General features: G+C 39.6%; 1 protein-coding gene across 1 annotated transcript in view; it reads right to left on the reverse strand.

The window, feature by feature from the left end:
- ITSN2 (intersectin 2) overlaps positions 1–23,218 on the reverse strand; it is an 82,164-nt gene extending 58,946 nt beyond the window's left edge. The window contains exons 1-2 of the mRNA XM_054179912.1: positions 23,059–23,218; positions 9,715–9,778 (exon numbers count right to left, since the gene is read on the reverse strand). Coding sequence (XP_054035887.1) covers positions 9,715–9,742 — 28 coding nt within the window. The 5' untranslated portion in view covers positions 9,743–9,778; positions 23,059–23,218. The remainder of the gene's footprint in view (positions 1–9,714; positions 9,779–23,058) is intronic.
- Positions 23,219–27,484: the final 4,266 nt, after the last annotated feature.

Here is a 27,484-nt window from a genome sequence, read left to right on the forward strand (position 1 = left end):
CTCCTTTTCTTACAGGAAAGTGTTGGTAGACAGATTTGGCTTTAATTAAGCCTTCCCAATATCTAGATTCAATACTAGCCATAAAGATAAAAGCATTTTCTGCCTAACTCAGGAAAAACACCACCATTGAAATCACCTGCAGTTGTTGAGTCACTAACACTGATGCAGCATATAAAACATGCCTACTCTTCCATTCTAGTCATGTCCTTGCCCAGAATCATAATCATTTAGGTTGTAAAACAACTGTAAAGCTAGTAGAGCCAAGTCTACAACCAAACCATGTCCCTGATGCCCATTTAAATTAAGTATCACCAGGGATGGTGACTCAAACAATTCCCTGGGCAGCCTATTCCAGTGACTGACCACTCTTACAGTGAAGAAATTTTTCCTATTATTCAATCTAAACCTTCCCTGGTGCAATTGGAGGCTGCTTCCTCTCATCCTATCACTTTTGGATGGATTTTAGAGAAGGAAAATAGAGAAGAAAAAAGTCACATCAACAGGAATCATTCCAATGGAAGACATGAAAAGTTAGAAGTAAGCAATAGTATCAAGGCATAAAATAAGCATACTTTGACAAATTTTCTCCCTACCAACCCTACCGCCATTTGTTCTTAAGGTATGCATGGTTCCAGCTGACAGACTCCATAGCCTCCATTCCCAGTGTGACACAGAAGATGAAAACAATGCTTACCCCTCAGCTTAGGACAAGTCAGAAGCTTTTTTGAGTAAACTGTCAACATATATAGCATCAAAGTCTTCAGTGAAGCAAAGGAAAATTTTGAGTCATCATCTTTGAGGGAAAAGCCCATTCCAGTTCTGAAAAATTGGGTTTTTTACCCTGCTGCTGATCTGCATTGCCCCCAAGAACCCCTACAAATAATTAAAAATTACAAAAGGATAATTTGTTTAATTATTGTCTAGAAAATCTCTGTGGAACGCAGCAAAACTAATAAGATTCAGGTGCGATTCCATCTGTGGCAGCTAGTAAATCTTTCCGCACCAGAAGAAATGCAGGCAGTAAAAATACCAGACAAGAGGATGCAAAATGAACCTTGAAATTAGGTGGAGAAAAGGAAATCACTCTCCTACAAAAACATACACTGACATAAAATCAGAGCAGAACTCTGTTCAAGGAATATTAGATCCCTTCTAATAATTTTTGTGGTATTATCTGGCCATTAGAGGAAACCCCATGCTTCCAGGTTCTCAGACTTTGTGGAGGAAGTCTGGGACCTGGAGGGGTTGATGGGCTTCATTAACAATGGAGAACTGGGATACGGATTTAAAAGGGAAGAGGAAAAAGAGAAGAATCGCCAAATAAAAGCAACATCGAAAACAAACAAACCAAAACCAACACCCCACCAAAACCAACAAAACAAAACACAGGAAAGGCAAGAGAAAAGGAAAATCAAAAGGCGTTTCCAGAATGATCTGTGGAATACAACAAAATTAGTAGACAGTTTAGGAAACAAAACACAGTAATGACCCTGCCAGCTACACACCAAATATTCACCTAGCCATCTTCTCAGCACAGAGTGGCAGTCTGAGGCAAGCATGTGGTGGTAGTTCCTCAGGATGTCTTCTCAACACCTAGTGTAGCTCCTCAACCAGAGGTGGCACCTCATTAACAGGAAGAAAATCCACCTATTTCTATTCACTTAAGGAATCCAAGTAACGTTTTGGCCTCTACAGCTTCCTATGGCTTTCAATGCTTACTTGCCACTTTCCAAAGTGCTCTGTTTCGTGTTTGCCAATGGTGTTTTCATTTAATTCTTCTGTTATCAGAGAATAATAACCATTCCCTTGTCTATGAATTGAAAAACAACCTTGAAAACATGATGTCTACTGAATCCACCACCCTCACCATTTGTTTTCCAAGCTGAAATGTCCTATTCAATGTAATTATTCCTCAACATATGGAAGCTGTTCCATACCTTTGATCATTCTTGCTACTCTCCTCTTAGTAATTTCTAGTCCTGACAGAAAGAAGACATGTAGGAAAAACTGAAAGAAAGTACAAAAGTGACAAAAGCAATGACGGAAGAGTTTGCTTAAACAGTACTCCTGAAAATGTTAAATTACTAATTAGCAAAACCTGCCAGCTCTATCCAGTACATACACAGCACTATTTGCACAGAACACTAGGGAGTTTGCTTTACAATATAATAAATTGAAAATAGCCTAATTCATGTTCATAAGGCCTTTGGTATCTCTTTGTATCATAGTCTCTAAACCTGCCTCCATAGAGGCTCACAGAGTCACTTAGAGAATATAATTAGGAACAGAGTTCTTCCCCAGGTATTACAGTTTCTTGACGAACAGAAATCAGCGATTTGGCAGAATTGTTGAGCTAAAAAGACACCAACCAAAATCCAGTGTTTCATAGCCATAGCATAGATTTTATCTCCCCAGGTTTTGATTCCATGTACTTGGAAGTCATTTGCAAAAGCATCTTTAGACAGTCACTCCCAAAATTGAGTAGTTCATTACGGGAAACCAACCAACTAACCCATTTCCTTCTGCCTGCCTTAAGCTCAGTAATTTCACCAAGTATTTTCTTCCTTTTCAGTTATGAAAAAACAGTGAATATTGCTTCTCTTGTTAGCCTTTTCTATACTATTATGGCTTTGTATATTCCTATCGTATTCTTAACTCAGATGTCTCTAAACTGAACAGTTATGATCCATTTAGTCTCCCTTAAGACAGAGGTCATGTTCTCCCTTTGGCCACCGGTATCTTTACTCCTAAGGATTCTAATTCTAGGGTTTTTTTCCAGAGCCTTGAGTGTAACAGATCCTAGCAATAGCAGAGCAGATAATTTCCAGAAAGGTGAGCCTAGTGGATGTTATCTTCAGGTTAGATAAAAAGTACTGCCCACATTTTTCTCTATCCAGTCTGAAAGTAGATAATGTGGAAATTGAGAGAAGTAATTCTGCTGGCCTTCCAACCTACATCATCTATATTAGAAGCAGTTTACACATTAATTTGCATCTATTTTCTCCTCCTAAGTTTGAAGATTTCTTGTGAAATAGTGTTATAAAAGCAGTATCATTTGTGGCACTATATATTTTATTTGTAGATCTTATGAAAATATAAGTGTACTCTCTTTCCACACTATTACACAAATACCAACATACACTACAAGTGCAGAGATCTTTGATAATAGTGAAACCATGACTTTCAGGAACTATATGGTTCTTAAAGAAATAAAAACTGTACTGCGAAGATCACAATTAAACACAAAATTATGGTTATGAGAAGAAATGCAGAGGGAAAATGTTGGTACATGCTTTAAAATGTACCAATTATTATCAAAAATATAAAAAACTTTTAAAGTAACTACTTAATAAACAGCACTAAGACAACTTTTGCTGTTCACTTACTCTTACCTGTTCTTGAGACTCACACACAAATAACTTCACATCCAACTAAACCATAAATGTTTTTAAGTTACTAAAATATCTTCTCTGAAGGTACCTAGTAAGAATACTGTTTCCCTGAACACTGATATTCTTTCAGCTTTCCAAGGCTTCAGGCCTTCTAGCTACCTCAGTTATTTATCAAGGTTACTATTCCATTGCAGGATCAACAGATGTCCTAAAGAACAGATGCAGCATACTGAAAAGCCTGAACATACAAGAGTCCTAATTAAAGTAACACAGCCTTATATAAATACATTCGACATTCTACAGTGTCTAAAAACATGTTTATTCTTACCATTATAATTAGTGGGATAAACCTGAACTCATTCTGTCAATATCAATTAATATCGTCTATGACCTTTTCAAGGTGGCCTCGATGATCACAGACAAGGCGGACTCGAGAAGATATTCAGATGGTACCACTTCACACAAAACACATCGACCCTAAGCTTAAACAATCACACAAAATCAGTGACTAGAGTCATATAATTCCTAACCTTCTGGAGGAAAACCCTCAAGGAGATGAAAATTTTAACAGTCAAAGCCCTTTGAAGCTCAGCCATGTGACAGATTTGCGTTTCTCAGTCCCTGTAGCGAAGCCTTGAGTCCTCTGGCTCCATTTTGGGGAAATACTTGTAGATCTTCCTGTGGGCTTGGTTGAGATTTTGTTAGGCTTTGAAGGAAACCATCAGGAATTCTCAATGACAGCCAAAATGAATAAAGGAGCTTTCATTACAGTAGTATGATTCCAGATAAAGTTCTCCACTCCGTGTAATCTCACCTTACACAAGCTAGTACATGACACTAACAAAAAATATTAGCAAGACAAAGCAGTTATAGGCTCTAAGTTAATGGATGAAGATCTAACACTAAATTATTATCTAATTTTAAAATTTGGCTTGTTTTTTACATCTTAGGAGCATCAGATTGGAAAAGGTCACCATGTCCTGACTGCTGCTACTCCAAGAAACTCTAATACATTAATTCCTTCCTAAAATGCAAGCTCTGCCTTAAGGCAATCAGACATTTTCCTTGACCACAGTCCAGAACATCATTGCTGACAGAACCATTCCCATTTCCAGGCCAAATGCAGCAACAGCTGATTCATCTCTACAGAATCTTGTGATAACATATTTATTTTCCTTCCCTAATGCTTATCTGCATACTAAGAAAAAAAAAATATAGTGCAAATGTATTTACTGTAAGTACAATGACATTTTTTAAAGACAAAAAAAAAGAGGTGCTAAACTTCTATTTTTATAGGTTAACAAAGTCAATTTCTTCAGCCTTCCTCAACACTTAATTTCTTCAGGTAACACTGAAACTTAATTCTGCATCTATTACATTTCCTGGGTTTTTATTTTCTTTCCTCTTCTAAGCAGATAACCCAAATTTTACCCTGCATCCCACAAGATGTCTCATCAGTGCCTTAAGCAACAGCACACAGTACTCCTTATTTCACCCACCACATTTTTCCCTCGAATCATGTAGTTATTACATGATCATCTAATACATCCGGTTGTCTTCCTCCTTAGTCACAGCCAGCTGCTGAGTTCCCAGCACACAGCTAGAATTCTTCTAGCCCATAATGGCATGACTAAAAAGACATGTGAAGACAGCACAACAGAAATGTGATGAAATTTAACTACCGATATGCAGTTCATACTGCATCATTCTGGCTGGAAAATGACTCATAAATTTGTCATCAACCAATTTAACCAGGATACATTTGTTTTATACTGCAGTAAGTAACAACAGCTAAGACTGGTGTCAAGATAAAAATTCACTAAGAATATCACTATTACAACATCTTTGTTTAAAATTTGCATTTTCTCTCCCTTTTAGCCAGTTACGTCACTAATAAAGTCCCAACAAGTGGTGTGTTACACTATGCCTACAAAATTCAGTTACTGAAGAAGGTATAAGGTACAACATTTGTTAAAACCTAGTTCCATTTACTCCATTTGACATTTACCTCCATGTCTAATTATTTCTTCCTTACAAGACTTCCTTCTCACATCTTCCGTGAATCCTATTATCCTCGTTATTAAACGTGAGTAAGACACTTTGTATTCTGCAATCCTATAGCACTACTTGTGAGTTGTTGGGATTCAAGGAAACATATACTACAGCACACAGAATGGGAAACCTACTTTTTTGCAGGGTGTGACAATGGAAAATACACACTCCTCTGACTTGAACATTTTGAATTTTGCTGAATATAATTTACAAGTAAAGACAGTGAAAATATTTGTCTTTGTCTTAGAATTTATTTCATTTTCCTGTCTTTCAAATGGGAGAACAGTCTCTGATATTTCCTTTTCTAGGTGTAATTCAGTTTAGTATCTTTATCTACAGTTGCTGATATCCAAGTCTGCAGTCTCCCTATCTACAGTGTCCACAAGGTTAAGAGTCAGGTTGCATTCAAGTAGTTTTTAACTGAACAGTGATGACCACGGTTCCTCCTAATTCAGAAGAATTCAGAGCACACATCTTGAAGCAGACATTTTTAATAGAGAAGATGTAGCGGAACTTCATGCCAGTAAGTGTTTTACCCTTCACATCAGTGGAACCAGGACCTCCCTTGAGTCTTTCATGCCTACTTTAATCTCCAACACACGTAAGTGCAGGGACACCAAATTCAGTTCTATTCACAGAAGCATAAAATCCAGTTTGACATTGAGAAGCATGTGAGAAGAGGTATGCAGATTACTTTTCACACCTCAGTATATCAGAGATATTTTCCTACTGGACCACACAAAAATTATATCAAAAGGAAACAGGAGGTGGAAGGGAAGAGGAAGGACAAATAAAAGCATATATAAAAACAAAAAAAGCACAACTCAAAAATTCCAATGGTACTTAAGGAAACAATGTGAAAGATACTGATCAGCAAATACTGCTTTCCTTGTTCCAGATGGAACGCTGAGATTACATCTCCTCAAACCAAGATCCAGCATCAGCATGGATATTAAACTCTGAAAAAAATCCACCCCACATAAGAGCAACATATTGCAACTGCTCTCCAGCTGTAAAAAAGGCATCTCACAGCAATGAGGGCTACTTCTTCCCGCTCTGTAACAAAGACAGCAAAGAGCCAAATTAAGTTGAAGGATATTTTAAGCTTTTAAAGCCTTTTATCCTTGTAACTTGTTTTTTTTGTGGCTAGTATAACTTCTTCTTTAGAAATACAACTGTTGAAGGCATTTGTTATTTACTGTAACTAAATGCCACATCCAAAAGCTTTTGCAAGACTTAGGATGAATTTCTCAGGAAGCTTTGTCCAGATGGAGAACCGTATGTAAGAATAAACTACCAAAAACCGGCTTTTATTATTTTACACTGAAAAATTGACTGGTATTTAGATAATTACAGGACAAAACTAAATCCTCAGTCAGTAATGCCTGATCTCGTTTGCAGGTTGAGTAGGTGGGTATGTCTGGAGTGGCTCTTTGATAGAACCAGACTCCACAGAGGTAAAGGTCTGCTGGTGCTGCACATGTACTTTGTAATTGGCAGCCTTTCTATGTAAGAAGCAGCACGTCACACAGCCTTGCCTGTTCATATAAAATCTCATTACCACCTTTATATTTTGCACAGGAGATAAATTTGTAAAACTGGTAGGTCAGCCCTGAGTTCCAGAAAAAACAGCATGCACTCTTTAAGCCCTGCTTTTCCTACCCAAATTTCTAGACTGCTAGTAAGGCATCCATAAAAATCACCTTGGAGAGAAACAGAGAGTTCAAGGGCACTTCTTTCTGTTCATTGCATCCTTTTGTGACTTTAAAAGAAGAAAGATAAGCGGCCTGGCAATAGCATTTGCTCCTAGGGCACACAACACCTCAGTAAGATGAAGTTCACATGTGGACATGTTATCAAAAAAGAATGTGTCAGTTCTCGGTATCACATGCAGTTTGGCCATGAACAACATACTGAGTTTGGACAATCTTGGGAGCCTGGTCTGGTGGAACTACATTCTGAGTACCCCCAATGAAGCTGCCTCTCAACTGGAACTCAAGCACACAACTCTTGAGGTCCTTTTCAGACTTCCCTTTCCTGTTTAGGTTGGTAAACAAAACACTGTACCATTTTCTACTTGTTTGAGACTATCATACTTCGTCATTTAAACCCAGCCCTTTTGAAACTCATTGTTACCTTGTGTCATATAATCACACAGTTGTACACACATTCACTTCGGGCTATCCACTCCCTTTTCCCTAAAGCTGACTGGCACAATCCTGAAACTGAAACTACTTTGTGCTTTACATTACTAGTGAATCAAAAGCGATGATAAGAATTGTTATCCCTAGAAGAAAACCATCATTTTTCCCTTGTAGGAAACAGAAGGAAAGGGCTGATACTCTGCTAAGAGGTGGCAGGCAGCCATTGGCATAGGCTGAAGCAATACGTAATAGTTTAGTGGCCTCACACATAACCTCATTCTTCATCTCATGCTTGAAGTCACTACCAAGGTCTAACAATGTAATTAGAGGTTTCCACTGAGCAATGAGTGGTAAATGTAGGTGATCTACTTTGAATGCAAAAAACAGTGGTAGTAAGTAGCAGGAAAGAAGAAACAGATTAGAGAAGAATCATTTTGACAGCAAGGGTTGCTCAGTATTTATCCAGAAATCACATTAAAACTACTATTTTTCACCCACCTGACTTATTTGAAATGTAATCAATTCTGGTAAGAAATACAACTACAAAACTACACACAGTCATTCAAATACTCTGAGGAGCAACAGTTTAACTATTGCCTGGTTATCTGTGTTACTTTCATTCTCTTAATGTGTTTTCCAAGAATAAAATTCTGTGAGGCACAGCTGCTTCTGAGCGTGGAGGACAGTACTGCCCAAGGAGCTTCAGATCAAGGAAGGGATTACCCTCCCAAGCTCTGACTTCTGAGACAAAGTCATGTACATGCTCAGCACTGTCAATACACTTGCAATCCTGCAACAGAATCGAGGAGTAAAAAACCAAACCAGAAAGACACTAAATAGTTTATGCATAAATCAACCATGAAGACAGCCAAGAACAGAAATCTGTATACTCCCTGAAGAGAGCTTCTGTCTATTTTAAATTAAGGAGCAAAAAAGCATGTGACAATTAAAAAAAATAGTATTTTAATTATGTCCAAGAAAGCGGGGGGAAAATTAATCTGATATTTAGGATTTTCCCTATTATATACAACATATTGATTCCTTTTGCTTCTCTTTTGTTGTTAAGTCTGTGAAACAAAGTCTGGAACAAACTGCAGCTGACTGCAAAACAAAAGGTGTTGATCACACAGACCATTTTTTCACAAAATGGTTTATGTCCATTATGTAACAGATGTGTAGAAGAGGTTAAATTTGGATATGAGTAATGTTGTGCTGCAAAAAACTACTTCTCTTTAGTCATCCAATTTATCTCAGCAGTGATGATTTTCTAAATGAGTTAAGACCTCCCAGTACTGCAATAACCTTCACAGATAAATGAAGTAAGAAATATTTTTTCTTCTATTTGCCTAGTTTTACCAGGAGAAATATTCTCTATATGGAAAATCTGATGTGCAAAGGATTGTTCCTATACCTGTCTTTTAATTTGGGCCAGCTGTGTACACAATACCATGTAAACATCAAATTTCTCAGCAGATATTTGCCAACTGTCTTCACAAATAAGACTGCTCTAGAAATAAAGAGCTCCAACACATACACACAGCACAAACAATTTTAAGGTTTCCACTCTCATCTGTCTTTAAAACACAAAGAAACAAATTCAAAACTTTCTACAGTAGATGGGGCACAGAATCAATGAGAAATTAACTAACTTTTTGGGGTTTTTTTGAGAAAGACTGATTATTTTTGTCAGTGTATCAAACTGCTTAACACATACAAATATTTTGGTTTAAAATAAATAGCACGATATATTATAACAAAACACACCTTGTGATGAATGATGTAACTGAAGAAGCATGCAAGTTTAATCAACTATTACTTAGCATATTCCTCACTTGAAGTCAGGCAGTATTCACACTAGGAGTCACACATTCCTCAATCCTTTAAATGACCCAAGAGTACTAGATGCTCCAGGCATATCTGTACTCCAAATTACACTGCAGTAATGCTTCTACTGAATTTCTGAGTCTTACAGTACAAGTTAGGCTACAGGAAGCAATCTGCAGCAAACTGACCACAATGCTGCTGCAGGTACTAAAATCAGCATTTAAAAAAAAAACCAAACACCAAAACAAACAAAAAACAAATGCTCCCAGCCCTACCTAAACAAACCAACCCAAGCTACTCACCATTCATTGCTGTGGGAAACTGAGCCATCACGGTCTTGAATATGCCTTGCTAGCTCTTAGCCATCTGCAACATAAAAACATTGTGCCATTAATAATGCAACAAGGGCAAAATGCAGCTCTGCGCTCCCGCTGAGCAGGGGGAATGTCTGTCCCCTTTAGCTCACACTTCCGATAGCAAACAATGTCGGGCTTCAGGCTGCTGCTGAACAAGCTGAATTTACATTTGGGAGGGGGTGGGGGAATTTTTTTTTTTCCTATCTTTTATAGGGTATGCAGTGCAGTCCTGAACCTAGTGGCACATTCTTAAAGGAAAACAGTACCAACTGTTTAGCAACTGCTGCATAATGTACACAAACAGTTGACAACATGTCAGAACATATGGTGTGGAGAACAGCAATCTCCTGGCAGGAAAACAGACTCAGGGTCCTAGCAGATCTTTTCCAGCTCTCTCTGGTAAATATTTATGCATATTAAAAAAAAAAAGTTTAATGCATAGCTGTGTAAGTGAACGTTTCTGCTGAGAAAAGTGGAAGAACAATTACTATTCAAATTCATCCACTAGTCCACATATTATTTACAAAGAAAACATTCTTATATGATGTACACCAGAAAAATGACTTGTCCTAAGAAAAATGTATAGTCAGCCAGTTCTCTATAACCAACCCAGCGAAGTCACTCCTTCTTTTGAGCTATCACATAAAGACTCAAAAGCAGTATTTAAAGGGATCCCAATACAATTTACTTTCATAACAAATATTGGAGTGCAATGATTTATTTTTTCTAGTATGCAGCCTTTCAAGAGTACCTGTATTAATGTAATTAATACTTTAAAATTGCAAAATATTTGTCAATACCTATCTGAGGAATGAGCATAAGCACTGCTTTACAAACGCAGAACTAAGACAAATGCAGTGAGCTTTTGCTTTGGATGATAATTTTAGCTAAATACCAAAATTTATGCATCATTAGCCTGCGCTCTGCATGGAGAAATTATTGTTCAGGATGAATTTACAAAAACGGAATCTGAATTTTAGAAAAAGTATTTTAAACATCACATCTCAGATCCCTGTCACTCCCTCTTCAGATACCAAACTTCTCCCCCAGCCCCCCAAAAAAGTGCACCACTCAGAACAACCACAGACTTTAATACAAGCGCAGAAATATCACATCGCCCACACTCCCTCCCTCTCCTATGAAACTCCTGCATGTCTCATCACCAAAAAAATCACACAAACTGAAAGCATTCTGCTTTCACATGTGGCCAGGAGAACATTTTTTGTATCTACTGCACATTTCTGCAATAAAACCAGAAATATCTGAGATGGGTTGCTAACAACTTTCTCTCTATTCTACATTGTCATTATTATTAGATTTGTTTGTATGTATAAATGATTGGTATTCTTATTTAGAGATCTTTTAAATAACTTCTAATATTGAGCTATTGTAATAGGCCACAAATCATTCATTCTCTCCAAACCTTTTGTAATCCTCATAGCCATATGTGTACCCGGTGTCCTCTCAAATGAATGACAACCAGTATTTTATCTGAGGGTATCTTTGCTCTGTGTGGCTGACATAATCATCCAGGGAGGAATGAACAAATTTATTTTATTTTTTATTAAATGGGACACATTATAGATTAGCATCATCGAGACACTTGACATTCCAGGGGGTTTATATACAGAAAAATAGACAGGCTGCTGTGTACACACAGATACACATATTTATAAAAGTAAAAAAGTAAACTGAATGACTGTCGAGCCCACATGATCTCTCAGGGTGACATTAGGTATCAGCTGCAGAAAGATGAAAAAAGGAGGCATGGATCTATTCCAAGTCATTAATTCTAAACCAAATCAGACTATTTTTAGGTTGCTTCCAGCATCCGTTCCTAAGCCTTACCAGTAACCTGCCAGAGACACTTGAAATCTATATATAGCTTTCCTGAAAAATGCTTCCAATGTTGTTAGACATTTCTACAGCATGCTTCTCTATACAAGCTGTTCTGTCAAGTTGTGGTAAAAGAGAACCTGAAACCATGGCAGAAGCAGGATGCTGCAGAACATCCCCAGAATCAACAGAGCAAAGCTCAGTAGAGTGTTGACAGCTTTCCATGTGGACATGATTTACCCCAGATCTACCGTCTTACTGAGTAAAAGCTACACATTTGGGCTTTCCTCCAACATATGTTCTTATTTTCACATCACTTTTAGTTTAGTTAGTTAGTTTGTTTTTCCAAATGAGTAATTACAATAGAACCACAGAATATCCCAAGTTGGAAGGGACCATGTTGGAAGGAGCATAGCATACAACTTTTCAGACTTCACACAGGACAAGCGAAAAGTTAAACCATATATCTAAGAACATCATTCAAACACTTCAAGAACACCAACTTGCTTAGTGCCCTGGCCACTTCCCTGGGGAGCCTCTTCCAGTGTATGACCACTCTTCTCAGTGAAATTTTCCCTAATACCCAATCTTAACTTTCCCTGATGCAGCCCTACCTTGCATCCTATCACCCCTTCATAAGTAGAGAGCTGTAAGTTTCTTCTCTAAGTTGAACAAACCTAGAAACCTCAGCTGCTCTTCCTAAGTCTTGCCCTCTAGTCCTTTCAACCATCTTTGCAGCCCTCCTTTGGACATATACACAAGTCTAGTAATGAGCTGATTAACTCTTAGAGCCCCAAATCTTAAAACATATTTTTAAAATACTTTATATAACTTAACAGCTATAGAGAAAAATCAGACTTTGCCTTCTTCGGTTTCGCTGAAGTGACTCACGTAGACTGAGCTTCCTAAAGTCCCAGCTGCTGACTGGGTGCGAGGGAGAAGTGACCCGGTCAGCCTCACGCACATAAAATGCGTAAACCTCCTCTCCCTAGAGTCAGCTACAAAAAATTCAGGTCAAAGTCCTTATGTTAGCTTGGTGAGGGGCTTCCTATTTATGAAGCCTCTGTATCTATGGAGTACATGTGTTCTTCTAGATCAATTTTCATCAGCCAGGGTAACTCCATCCCACTGTTACTGACAGCTACATATACAGGCAACCACCTTTCACTAAGACAAGTCAACTCTGTCCTAGACTGTCAGGTCAAGGGAGGTGATTCTGCCTCACTATTCCATTCTCATGAGACTCCACCTGGAGTTCTGTGTCCAACTCTGGAACCCACAGCGTAAGAAACACATGGACCTGTTAGAGCTGGTCCAGAGATAGGCCCCCCACACTGTTGGGGGCTAGAACATCTCTCTTGTGAGGAAAGTCTCAGAGAGTTAGGGTTGTTCATATTAGACAAGAGAAGGCTTCAGGAAGACCTTGTTGCAGTACTTGAAGTGGACTTAGAACATGGATAGAGACTTTTTCCCTGTGTCCATAGTGAGAGAACAAGGGGCAACAGCTTTAATTTAAGACAGAGTAGACTTAAATTGGACAAAGGGAGAAAATTCCTTTACTAATAGGGCAACAAAACAATGGAACAGGTTGCCTAGAGAAGGTGTGGGTGCCCCACCACTGAAAGCATTCAAGGTCAGGATTGATGGGACTTTGAGAACCTAATGGAGTGAGAGATATACCTGCCCATGGCAGGAGGGTTGGACTGGATGATCTTTAAAGGTATCTTCCAACCCAAACCATTCCATGATTCTAGGATAACAGAAGTTATCCTAGCTCACTTTTCATAGCTCACTTCAAGCAGACTTAGAAACCATAGTCAGAAAGTGAATACAGCACACCCAAGTTATCATCCATACCACTATCTGTCCTCTCAAAACCAGAGTTCAAGATCAGACGTTTCTAATACCAAAGTTTGATATTATGTTCCGGTGCAGCACTCTCAAAGTAATGATTGGCCAAGCCCAGATGATTGGCACAGCATTTTTTCATTATACCTGTAAACTACCCAAGTTTCCCAAGCCTGGGCTTACCCAGCCTAGTTAGTCTGCACCAAGCTTTGCCTAGCTCTAAGAACAAGAATGAACTGCCCAGCGGATCTGTACTAAGTGTACGTTAAAGCGATGTGATGCACTTAATGCTTTAGCTTTGTTATCTCATTATTATGCTTATAGGCAAATCTTGTCATATTTTAAAAAACTAGACTCAAAGGGCACCCAAAAGGGCACTCCTACACTAACCTCCACAAATAATACTGAAAAATGTGACTTTACAGAAGTAAGCAGGACTCATAAATGGGATTTTTCCATGATTTCAGGTTGCACCAGCACAGAGACCCCATTCTGTCCCTTTACACAAGTTTCATTTGAACACCAGGGTTACACCAAGCACACACGCTTTTCTGGTGACAGATTCTGAAGTTGTACCAAGAGATAAAGAAATGGAAAATAGAAGTATCGTTGCAGCATAATTTCCCCTCATTCAATGTTTTAGGGAAGAAGGAAACAGCCCGGTAAACTCAAAGTCTAGGCACATTTTTCAAAGGACTGTGAAAACAATCCTTCCCAAAGAATGGAGCTTGCCCTCAAATAATACTCTGTTTTCTGTGTTTCCACAGGATGGGCCAAAGGCTTGGATATTATGCATGTATCAACGTTAAAAGCACCTTATTTTCACAAATTACAAATAAAGTCACTCTGGTCTCTATCTGTAAAAATACCTTGCATCTTTAGGACCCAAGTATACACCACTTATTTACTGAGAGAAAACTTAGCAAAATATTCTCACTTTAGGCCAAACTTACTTTTTCTAGAACATTGCTGGTAACTTTTAATCATTAGTTGAGGTGAAAGTTATACATTTCCAAAGACTCTTATTACACAATACTACAGAGAAACCCAATACCATAAAAAAACATTTGCCCATGCTGGGGACAGAAAAAAAAGAAGAAAACACTACAACCAGTATCTCCAGTAGATGAGACAGATGAAAATAAGGCCATCACAACCAGAATATCCCACAGGAAATTACTTGCTTCTGCAAAATGTTCTGGGAGTGATGCTTGGTGAACTCAGTGCTATCGATCATAAGAAACTATGGCGCACACAGCACAAAATCCACATTGTAACAAAATGGGATCAAACATCCCTGTGATCACTGTAGACAACATTAAGCCCTGATGCCGTGTAGACTGAAAACAGGAAAACATGGATGTTACATTAAATAGCAGAACAGCAAGTTCTTGTAAACAAACCATCTGACTAGTCTTGATGTTTAAAGCACTAATTGTTTTCACAACCCCATCTGCTGAACTGCAACTTCAGCTGCCTCTCTCAAGTGTGTTCCTTATAGTTGTTCCAAGTTAAGAAAAGAAATGAGACTGCAAGAAGCAAGGGTTACCTTACAACCACACTGAAAGCATCTGAAAACATTGGAGCTGGGCAGACTGCAGGAGAAGGGGAAAATGTTTCTTTTCCATCACAGGCATATCCATTTCATGAAGAACAGCCTTACCACAACCTTTGTTAATATTTATACTTGAATGACTTTTTTTTTTCCAAAATGTTTCTCAGAAAAACCACAGCCACGTAGTTTTAGCAGGAATGAAGGTCTGGCGCATCAGGCTCTGTTCCATCAGTTTTCACTGGGAGAAAGCAAATACTGCTGAAGCAGCATGTGTGGATACATACTACTTTCTTGCTTTTCCCAAGAACATAAAGAAGAAACATTGCAAATTTCTGCTGTAAGAACCAATTGGCAAGGAAGAGAGACTGCAATAGTTGTATGCCAGTTTACCCTTTGCAGCAGCACCTGTAGATCTGGACCACACAAAGACTACACATTAGCAGAGCAAACAATGACAGTGTAATGGCCCATGTTGTTGCTCTGTGGGTTTTTTTCTGGATTATTCTCTTGAAAATCAGAGAATAACAAGCGTAAGTAAGGCATTACAAACCACAACAGTTTAGAATTTCTTTGTTCAAGGCGTATCGGTAGAAAAGTTTACCAATTTAAAAACAAACAAACAAAAACCACCAACTCCCCCCCCCAAAATACACACAACATTTTGGCAAGTCAAGAATTTATCTGCTTTATACACTGCAGTCACACAGAGCGACACGGTCTTTTCACAATGCACTGCAACCAGCTTCAAAGTCCACCCACTCTGATAACAAACAAATTACATTAGTAACAAAATGAAGTCGTTGATCCTGGGTAGCTAGCAGATCTTCCTGCTTCCCTCTGTTACTGTGGATAAGAGTAATGAAACCCTTAGTTAATATTTTGACATTTCAAGAACAGAAAAAAGGGTAAAATACTCTACTTCTTAACTTTATGGTACAAAGTCCCTTTCATGCTCGCTGTTACAGTGCAAATTGCTTCCAAACAGTAATTAAGACAGAACACAAAAAGTATTTTTTTCCTCACAAATATTCTTCTGCCCACAGTGCCTACGAGGGTTTTTGATTAAACTCAGCACAAAAAATGAAAGCTACATGAAATACAAGAAACTCTGTTTAAAAAACACCTAATTGTGTGGTCAGTATTGATGGGTTTACTCCACTTCTTACACAGCTGTTCAGCTGTGAAAGCACCCATTCAAAACGTCAAGATCCAGTTCAACTACATCTCTGGAGACCGGAACCGATCTTTCCTGCCACCGAGAAGAAGGTTTTCCTGCGTTTTATTGGACAGCTGTTTGTTGAAACCCATGGGCAGTATTTGGAACAGTAACATCAACTTGGAACTTCAAGTTCCCCCATGGAATTCTCTACCATTAAGCCACAGAGTAGCACATCCCTCTCTGTCTATGCCCCTATAGCTTTGATTCTTCTTTGAAAAGGACAAGAAATTCTAAGGGAGGGAATGAGTATTCCACTTCAGGAAGTTCACTATTTAAATCCCTGGACCTTCTCCCAGGAGACACATACATAAACTTCCTCAGGAAAAGATGGGAAATGAACCCAGCTCTGTCACACCCTGGGAGAATACATCCACTAACCTGATCCCAGACACAGACAGACAGCACCACCTCTGCTTGCTCTGCTTAAAAAAGAAAAGAGAAAGGAAAAAAAAACAACAAAAAAGAAGAAAAAAGGAGAGGGTACATTATCTAGAAGATTTTTTTTTTAAGACTATGAGCTTCAACTTTCAAGAAGGAACTCCAGGCGGTAACTTAAAATAGACTCCTTTTTCCTTCCTACTTACTGATTTACATGACTCCCCACTCCATATGCTGTTTTAAATCGATTCTGCTTTGAGACATAAAAATTCTCACATCTCTCTATCTGTCAACATAGTACAAGCACCATTTAGTGAATTCCACTTGCCTTGAAACCTGCACTTCTCCATTTCCACACTGCAACTCCTAATTTACAATGTGGACTTAGGCAAAACATAAGTCTGTGATGAGTTCTCTCTTATTTTTGTCATTTTCTTACTTCAACCATGGCTGCAAACACTCAAAGCATATGACTTAAGAGTACTTAAAATATTACCATCCTAGAGGAAATTTTTGAGCCCATTCCTGTCCTTCCATCAGAAGCACAAGAGAAGTCTGCCTCCTAAGAGAGCAAAAAACCCAAAAGGCTAAGAGAATTCTCACATTATTTTCTGCTTATGATTCAAGAGTTGCTACTTCACTTGTAGATTGGCTTCCAGGCACAAAGAACAGTGTAAAACACACAGGACATCTAATAGACTGTTACAGATAAACAAAAGATACAGAATATTCAGGTAGTCTTCTATGCTCAGCGGAGAACAATCTTTCCCTATTTGTAAAACTTTTGAGGGTAAAACATTCAGCAAGACTTGAATTTACATTTTACCCCTCTGCTTTCAAGTTGTTAGGTGCACTAATGTAGGCTTAACTTCTCAAAAGTGAATGAGGTGACAAGCAAAGGAGACAGGCTACAAGAGGCTTTGAAAGCAAAGCAGTAGAGTTTATGTTTCATAAAAAAACCCAACCAAACAAACAGGGAAATCTCATAGCAGAAAAACCAAAGATAAGCATAAGGCAGTCAAAACAAGAAAAATCAACTAGGTTGCACTACTTTGGGTGCATCCCCCAAAGCAAGATAGAAGAGCGCAACTGTAACGGAGATCCCACCCAGTACAGTTGTCCCAGGAGGTATGCTGGTTCTCAGCTCATACCAAGATTCAGGCAGCGTAGCCACAGCACCTCTCACCTGATGCAGCTCAAGCCTTCTGCTTCTTACGCCACTATTAGCAACAAGTCCCATACATGCTATATTAACCAAGAACACTCCTTCAAAGCTTCCAGTTGAAATTTGGTCTCTTCACCTTTAACACTGAGCTCTACAGCATACTATGTTTTGACCACTTCTAATTAATTTAATGAACTTAAGGAATCAATTATCTCTTGGGTTAGATTCAGATATTGTCATCCTGTAAAGCCCCTATGAACAAAAGTGTATCTCACTTAGACCCTTGTCCTACCTGAAGAAACTCATACTGTTACACTATGAATGCAGTCAAAAAAGTAGAAGAGTTTTGGATTTTGATGAATGAAATTCTTGACCTTTGAAAGACAAAACTAAACACAGTCTTCAAATTAGCTCTCATTTTTCATACATTGATTGGTACAGCCATAATAAGTCGGGTTTTTTGTTTGTGTTTGGTTGGTGGTTGGGTTATGGTTTTTTTGCATTCCAATTGTAGTATTTTTAGCAACAAAGTTTAACTCCCATTTCCTTCTTCCTTACTTCATGTACATGCTGTTGAATCACTGATTGCAGGTACCACTCTCAACTGATACCACAGCATTTCAAAAGTTACCCTTGCATCAGACCTTTTCACTAGAGGAACCATCTCAGAATTATTATCTGCTACTGCCAAAGCAACAACACTCCATATCAAAGTGTCTCAAGTCGAACTAGCTGCTCTCAGAATCATTGTTCCAAAGAAGCTGTGACATATCTGGATCAACCATGGTTTTTTTCAACTGTCTGCAACTTGAAAGATGTTTAAAAAGAGATCTGAGGTAATTGTCCTCTATTAGGTAACTCCAACGTGTTGTGCTGCTACTGACATCACATTACATCATTTGAATTTCATGTGGTGTTCTGAAAATAAGTTACACAACACTGTGCTCATCTACATATTAATGTTCAATCCCTTACTTTAACTTTAGGATCCAAGTGACCAACCTGGCCATGCTGTGTTCCTATACTGACAAATTCTTAACCATTCTGCATTTGAAGAAAAATTAAGTTTCATCAGTTCCACTTTTATGATTTTGATGTGACTTAATCTTCACCTTTCAAACATCTGCTGCTAATGGCACAACACTACCAGAAAAAAAAAGTTACTACAGTCTCTCTATAGTCTTGCAATAGGATCAATGGATGTAAGAGGAATCAAAGATGCCTTATGAAACAAAATCTTGTTTTCTAGAGAAATCTGGCAATAAAATAAAGAACAAAACCTGACAAGCAAGTTCAACAATGAAAGGAGTAACATGCTAGTAACCAAGTAACTAACATGCTTAAATTTTTAGCTTGGTTTTCTAAGGTTATGAGATACAAGTAGCTAGTAAGTACTATGATGAATCCTATCATTCCAAATGAATCAGATTTAACGGAAGGGAGGACTTTGAAAATATCTTAACTGCCTACAAGATTCATAAAACAGGCAACCAGACAGAGAAGACAATATCAAATTTGGTGCCCCCATTAATAAGGAAGACTATGTATGAGTACCAATATTAGACACCAGAGAATCCACATGGGTGAAAGATGTTCTAAACATACTGACCACAAGAAAAAAATTCAACAAAAGTTACACCTGATTAAGTTCAGCCAATACTGCAGAAAACAGGGCTTCACCAGTGGCACTGCTTATAGCTGACAACTTTAAGCTTATGTTGGTTCATTGCCGGAAGGAACTTGAACTTACACGTAGAGATAACCCTCCCAGTTCTAAACTGATCAGGATTCAGAAGATTTCCAGAGGTAATTAATGTGCAACATTTCCAACTAAGCATTTGAAAATTTCAGGATCACTTAAACCAGCTGCTTAGCACTTCCAAATATCTGAGGAGATGCTCTAACAAGAGTGCTTCCCTCCCAAAACAGCTTTGCATCATCTATCAACAGTCAGCATACAAAAGGAAAATGGAAATTTAAAAGGTGAAGTTACAGGGTGATGACATGTTTTAAAGCTAAAAGAAATAGAGTAACTACTCTGCTTCAAACAATGCCTAGGGTCAACTTTTGAACCTCAAAGCACACTGCTGAGTGTTTTACTGACAAGTGACAGTGCTTGAAATAGATCAGAGTCAGTCATAAAAAAGGAGAATTACCTATTTAGCTCTTCATTATCTTTATCTTTATAATTGCAAATCATCACCTAAAGGTATGAAAGGTCACGGACTTTCTTGCATCCTTCAGCCACACGAAATGAGCCCTCCAATCTAGAAGCAGCACCACAAATTCACAAAGTCAACAGCCTACTGCTCTTACATTTTTCATAAAAGGCCTACATTTATGTCAAGCCTCCCCCTAAAACTTAAAAACATGAGAGAATCCATCATCTAATATACTTTGCCAGGAGGTGTGGCATTCCACTGAACTGAAAGCAGCTTTCAGAAGTGAAAATAAAATAACTTGAAAACAAGGAAGTACAGGAGTTGCATACACATACATGGAACAAATCACAGCACCACCACTGCCAGGAACACTGTCTGACATCATTGCAAGACCAAGCACTATGATTTTTGGAATGTCTTGGTGACTGGTCACGAATCCCAATGACTGGAAAAAGGCAAATATCACACCCATCTTCTGGAAGGGCAAGATGGACAGTTCAAATACAAAAGTCTGGTAAGTCTAACTTCAGTCTCTGGAAGGCTTGTGGAAGATACCCTCCTGGGAGTGACCTACAGATGTTTGAAGATGGGAAATTTCATCTGTTCAGGATGAAACACATCTGACATCCCATAGCTTGCTATGTTGAAATGACTGGCTCTATGGATGAGGGCACAGCAGCTTGTTTTGACGTTAGAAAGGCTTTCAACAAGGTTTCCCACATTATCTTTAGAGTCAAAATGGTGAATTATAGTTTGAATAGGTTAACTACAGTTAACCTTATCTTGACTACTAGATTCAAAGAGCAGTAATTAGTAGTCCAAAATCGATCTGGTTGGAACCAAGTATGTTCTCCAGGGGTGGATATCATAGCCAGAACTGTTTAATGCCTACACTGACAATCTGGGCAACAGGGTGGGATACACTCTGAGCAAGTGTGGATACCAAACTGGAGAGAACTGCCCAGCAAGTTTCGGGGGGATTTCCACTATTGGAGGTAGATCAAACACAACCAAACACGGCTCTGAGCAACCTGATCTAAGCTGGTCCTTTAGTGAGGGCTGGACTAGATGATCTCCAGAAGTCCCTCCAAAATGTGAATTATTCTGTGACTACATTTTAAGTAAATAAAAGCAAATGGAAGCAGTTGAAAACTGTTTTTAAAACTGAGACATAGGAGACATTTCAAGTCGAATTAGGCCAGAAATAAACATTAAAGATGTTCAATTTAAAAGGCAAAGAAAGCAGCTCCAAATGTTAAACCTTCACAGAATCATAGAATCACAGAATGTTAGGGGTTGGAAAGGACCTCAAAAGATCAGCTAGTCCAACCCCTCTGCCAGAGCAGGATCACCTAGGGTAGATCACAGAGGAATGCATCCAGGTAGGTTCTGAATATCTACGGAGGAGACTCCACAAACCCCCTGGAGAGTCTGATCCTTATGAAATGCTGTTTTCACAAATTTTACAGGCTGATCAAACTAAATCTTTTGAGGTAAGAGCAGAGACTTTATGTGTAAACTGCTAATTAAGAGATTAGCTCCCAGACCAGAAACCTCTGTCTCAATTTGCAACATGAACTAGTGATCTGGACTACACTGCTCTTCAGAAACTAATCACAAGGTGTTCTTCTGACAGACAAGTTCAGTAGAAGAATGAAGCCTAGCTAGCTATGATCCAATTAGATTCTAATGCTCATTGTTTCTAAACATCACTATCCTATCAGTAGACATACATGTTTATTACAGCTACAGTCACTGAATTTCAAGCAAATTTCAGCTGAACAATGCAAAATACTTGAAATCAAGCCTCGTTTTACGTATCACTGATGTTATCCACACTGTGGCAAAGCTGTACTGCTTCACATGCTTCATGTTTTCCTGCCTACATACCAGCGTGGGAGCTGCTGCCACCACAGGCAAGCACACAAAAAAACAAGTTTAAAAAACACCAGGATCCCAAAGAGATGTAAGTAATAGGGATGCCTGAATGCAAGGGCAAGCAGCTTGTAACTTCTCCTTCCAGTGTTTTCGATGAAGAATTTCCAACTGAGAGCCAATATGAGCATAGGTTAAAGATAACGGGTACTATCTAAAGCACTATCTACTTTCAAGTTCTGCAATGTGACAGGTGTCAAAGTGTCAACTACTAAGAAAACCATTTAATGTATTCCAAATAGTATCTTAGTGGTTAGAGAACTGAATCACATATTTAAGATTAATTTTATTTTCTGAATTACTGCATGCCACACTGTGAAATCAAGACCAAGGTAAGCCAGTGTTTTACAGACAAAACAGCTTGCAAAGTTTAACTGCAGAAATCAGTTCAATTTCTCCAGACTCTAGGTTTTCACACTAACTACAAGAAACAAAATCACCATTATCGCAACAACCCGGAGTCTTTTAATACGCCCGTGTTACCTCACCTCGCCAGGGAGGTTCCCTGGGGTGGACAGTGAGCTGTTCGCGCATTGAGCCTGGTATTCTTCCCCTTGCAAAGCAGCAATGAAGCAAAGGCGAGCAGCAGCGCTGGCTTAAGGCGCTACCGCTGCTATCGGCAGCGTCGCCCGGATTGCCGCCTGCCCCAGAGACAAGCAGTGGAGCTCACCTGCCAAACTTTATCGTCCGGCGATGGAGCCGGCTCCCGGGAAAAGCAGTTCCCATAGAAACGCTGGAGCGGCTCCCGCCGTGGACGGGGCTCCGGCGAGAGCATGGGGGAGCTGCTGCCCAGCCCAGCTCCCTGACAGCAGGCGGCCTCGCCGACAGCGGGGACTTACGGCCTCGCTGAGGAGTCGAGCAAGGCAGCTGCTTTCCGGCAGGGAGAAACGCACAAAAAAAAAAGTTATTTTTAAGAGGAAAAAATAATTAAACAAAAACAAAGCACAAGCCCAAACACCCTCAAAAACGGGAAACCAAATAGAGCGACTTGGCGTAATAGAAACCTCGACTCCCCACGCCCACCCCCTGCCCGGGCGGCTGCTCGGCTAACAAGGCGGCAAGAACAGCGCCGGGGCCGTCCGTGCCCCGCCGACCCGGACCCGCAACGAGGGCCCGCAACGAGGGCCCACAGGACGACCAGGGCTGACAGCTCCGCGCCGCCGGAGTTTGTCCCCACCGTCCGTCCGCGCACCTCCCTTCCTCCGGCCACCTTCCCCGGGGACGAGGCCGCTCCGCGGGTCGGGTCAGGACGTGGCCCCGCTCCTCGGAGCGCACAGGAGCCACAGGCCGCCCTGTCGCTTGTACCTGTTGCGCTGCCCGTAACCGCCTGCTCTGCACGGGCTGCCTCCTCCTCCGCCTCCCGCAGCGGCGGCGTCAGCCCCACAACATGGCGGCGGAGGCGGGGGCCGCCCGGGAAGGAAGAGGGGGAGGGAGCCGGGGCCGGCGGGCACGGACCGAGGGCGCCGCTGGGTGCGGGCTTCGTGCCCGGCAGCCGTGGGTGAGGGCGTGGAGTTGTCGGCTTTCCTTTGGCGGGGCTCGACCAAGTCCCGAGAGGCTGACAAGCAGCGCCGGGCAAGAGGGCATCTGTACTTGGGGCACAATCAAGAGGCAGAGAGTCATGGAATCATTTGGGTTAGAAGGGACCCTTAAATGTCATGAAGTCCAACTCCCTGCAGCGTTCAAGGTCAACTTCAACATCTTCAACTAGAAGAGAGTCTTGTCCAACCCACCCCGGAATGTTTTCAGGGATGGGACATATACCACCGCTCTGGGCAACCTGTGCTAGTGTTTCACCACCCTCACTGTAAAAAAACTTCATCCATAAATCTAGTAAAAATCTACCTTCTTTTAATTTAAAGCCATCACCCCTTGTCCTGTCATAACAGGCCCTGATAAAAAGATTGCCCCCATCACTCTTTGAGATTGCCTTGTTCTGGGGTGTCACCTCCTAGGTCTGGCCCAAGATAAGCTGGGATCTGGAGGTGGGAAAGACAGACCTGTTACCATTGCCCAGCCTGACCTTTGTGGCACAGCAGTAAGGATCCCATGCAGGAAGCTGTGGTGCAGGCACTGGCCAGCGTAATTTGCACTGTAGGATGATAATAAGCTGTAGCTTATTATTTAACTGACAGAAAATTTACCACAGCCTTACTGAAATTTTTCTCAGTATTGATTCCCACTTCTGCCTCCCTATTTGCTCCATAATTTATTTTTCTTCAGTTTTCTAGCTGTATTTCTATATTTAGGAAAAAAAAAAAGGTAATGAACAGTAAAAGAATTTCAATCCTATCATGACTGTTTCCTGTAGAAGCTGGAAAGCTAATGCCTCTGGTTTGATCTGACTCCCAGATTAAACTAAGTTATCCACACTATGCACCCCTGGGAGAAGGAAGATTGTACCCTTGGGACTGCCTGATGGTGTTCCTCAATGGGAAGCATGTCCCACTGCAGCACCAAAACCAGAGAGGAAGAGGAGGCTGTCACAAGGAACTAAATATGACTCATGCCAGGCACTACTCAGCATGCTGAAATAGGTAGGGTTTCAGGGATTTAACTTTTCAAGAACTAAAGACTCCCATAGAATGGAAACATGACTTTTAAACAATGACTTTTAAACATTAAACATTTTCCTTTTTTAGTGAGTGGATCTTGCTTTGAACAGAAGACTACAGCACCTTTCTGCTATGTTTTTGTTGCGTAGATAATTACATATCACCTTTGTACAGAGCAAATTTTTTCTACTGACTCATTCTCCTGGGTTCTTAATGAGCCTTTTCAGTTTGCTACACCATTTATCATTCATTGTAATTCCAGAATAGTTGTGTTATTATGCCATGTAATGGTCATAGTCACATACCAGCACATACTACTCTTCAGTACTTCTGCTTAGGCCCCTGACGTTTGCATTTGTTATTACAGTCACTACATTATGCTGCCAGCTCGCAGCAGATCTCCTCAGCCCCCATCTGATTCAATGCTTTTGAAGACATTGTATTTTCTTTCCTTACTCCTGACCCCAAAGCATGCTTTCTATTTTTGTTCCTCTGTGCATCCAGGAGCCTCATCTTTGATGTATATATTTGCCATGTAGGTGGATTAAAACTCATGTTGTTCAAGGGGCACTTGCTGATTTAGTGATTTAAATTACTCGGTGGCCATCAGCCCACGTGCCTTCAGCCTTTGCTGTTTTGGAAGTGACCCAGAGATTTCAGGAGCAGTGCTTCATTTAATTCTGTTGTAGTTTTGACCCAGCTGGCAGCAGAGATAACAGAGCAGCCTTGAGTCAAGCACAAACTCATTTGGAGCTCAGTTAAAAAGTCTCTCATCTGACAATTTTTCATTTGCATTACTTTCTACCTATCCTTAAAATGCAGCCTTTAATCCTCTATAGTGATGGAGCATAGTTCTAAATGTGACCTACCATCTTTTTTGAAGATTAGTGCTTGCGTTGGACATAACAGTCTATGGGTTCATAAAGGCTATTGTAGAAAGGATCAAAGTAACAGTAAACCAGATAAACATGTTTCCTCTCATAGGAAGAAAAAGATCAGGTTTCTGATTACAGTAGTTAAGTATTGGGAAGGATGGTGAAAAAATCTGTCAACAAAAGTCTCTTAACAGGTTAGACAGATACCTGTGAGGAGTGCGGTAAATACCTGCCTTGAACATTAAACTAGGTGTCTTCTCAAGAAACTTCACAGCTCTTTTCTTCTATAATTAATGTTACTGCCAAGCAAACACACTCGGGCCATGTACTGTGTGAATTTATCCTAATGGACAACAGGCCATGTAGAGGAGAGCTGGGAAGCTGTCCAGGGGGCCAGGTGTGTAGTAGGCTGTTTTGTGCACATGATCAAAGCGAAGATGAATCATATGGACAGCGAGTTTTAATGTATATCTAGTTGATTTTATATACAGTTCTGCAACTACTTAAGCCTATGGCTGGGCTGTAATATGACCTTTGGTAACTCTCATTACCTGCTTTGTGGCCTCCATTGCCTCTGTTGCAAACTGCAGCAGAAACAATGGTGATAACTGGAAGCTGTAACAGTTTTGAATGGCAGTTACAATACTACATGCACAGTTTTGTACCTTAATAATGTCTACAGCTATTAATGACATATTTTGGTATTTTGTGTTGTTACTTTTAAACACTTCTCTAGCTCCACATTAGATAATTCATATGCTAAATAAAGACGATAGTGGTTTTGGTGTTGTGTTTTTGTGTGTGTGTGTGGTTTTTGTTTGTTTTGATTTGTTGTTGTTGTTTTGTTTTTGAATATGCAGATTTGCCAGACAGCATATAAGAAAGAAGATACATTTGCCTTCTTCACTACTGGGAATATGACTTATGACATTGACAAAAAATCCCAGATTTTCATGGGAAAGCAGCAATTTAACTCACTTTGAGATAACTATGGATGTTGCCTAATACCTCTGTGATACAAAACTGAGCCTGGAAAAGCTGCAATAATTTGAGTTTTGTTGCCTGGGAAAAGAAAATGCAAAATTCAGCAGACTCCCTAGAGAGTAAAACTTGTGTAAAAAAATCAGCATATCAAAACTTTATGTATTCTTGTTATAGACAAACTGAATGCTGTTTCACCTCCTTTACCACAACCAACCAGAGCTAATCAGAGGTATTAGGACAGTAAATACCTGTAAGATTATTTCATTATCAGGAAGAGAAGAAGGACTCTCAGGCTACTGTAAAGACAGTTGGATGCAGTAACCCCTCATGTAGACATCCAAAGTTTAGTGTGAGCTATAAAAAATGTGTCTGTAAAGTGGAGCTGAACTAACTCTTATACAACCTAAGAAGACTCCTAGATGTTTTTCCAGTGATGTCTGAGGCACAAACTAGCATTACATTTATTTTGTCTAAATTTTACTTTGCTTTAATTAGTAACTGAATCACCATGTTTTTAAAATTAAGAACTTAAGTCTTCTGGTTTGCTTGAATGAAAATTGTTTCCAATTAGTTTTACAACTGCTTAAAGAAAGTTCAAAAGAAAAACACTTTACTTTTATGAAAGTAGAGTTTCTAAAGGAACTCTTGCAGATACTGCCTTTGGGCATCTCAAAGTTTAGGGAAGAGTGCTTTTTGCAAGCTTCAACATGCAGTTTTGGGGGCTGATGTCAAGTACTAGGTGAAATAAAAGTTCTGAGAGTGGTTAATACCCTTCTAGCCAAATAGTAGACAGTGGCAAAACAATTTAAAGCTGCAGGAATTAGTATGTCTCAAAAAGCCATGAAGGTAATGAAAATCACTTAATAATAACAGATGAGTAATAGAAAAGACAGCTGAAAAGAGAAGAAACCAGTAGTATGATAGCACAGACTTGTTCCAGACATAGATACTGGGTTACAGCACAGCAACTACCCAGAATAAACCAGTTACCAGAAGAAACCACTTAAGGTGAAATGCAGAAAAGAAGCAGGACTTACTATAAGCAATGTCTCATCCTTTAGTATTTCTGTTACTGTTTACGATCCTGCATGTTCTTGCCATATCTGAGCCAAAAACCAAGATAAACCAGCAAAAGCTAACAAGATGTAATGAAGATGGAGAAAATAGAAATATTAAAAGCAACTCATTTTTCACATTAAGGCTTTAG

This window comes from Dryobates pubescens, chromosome 3 (assembly GCF_014839835.1).
Source record: "Dryobates pubescens isolate bDryPub1 chromosome 3, bDryPub1.pri, whole genome shotgun sequence".
Taxonomy (NCBI): domain Eukaryota; kingdom Metazoa; phylum Chordata; class Aves; order Piciformes; family Picidae; genus Dryobates; species Dryobates pubescens.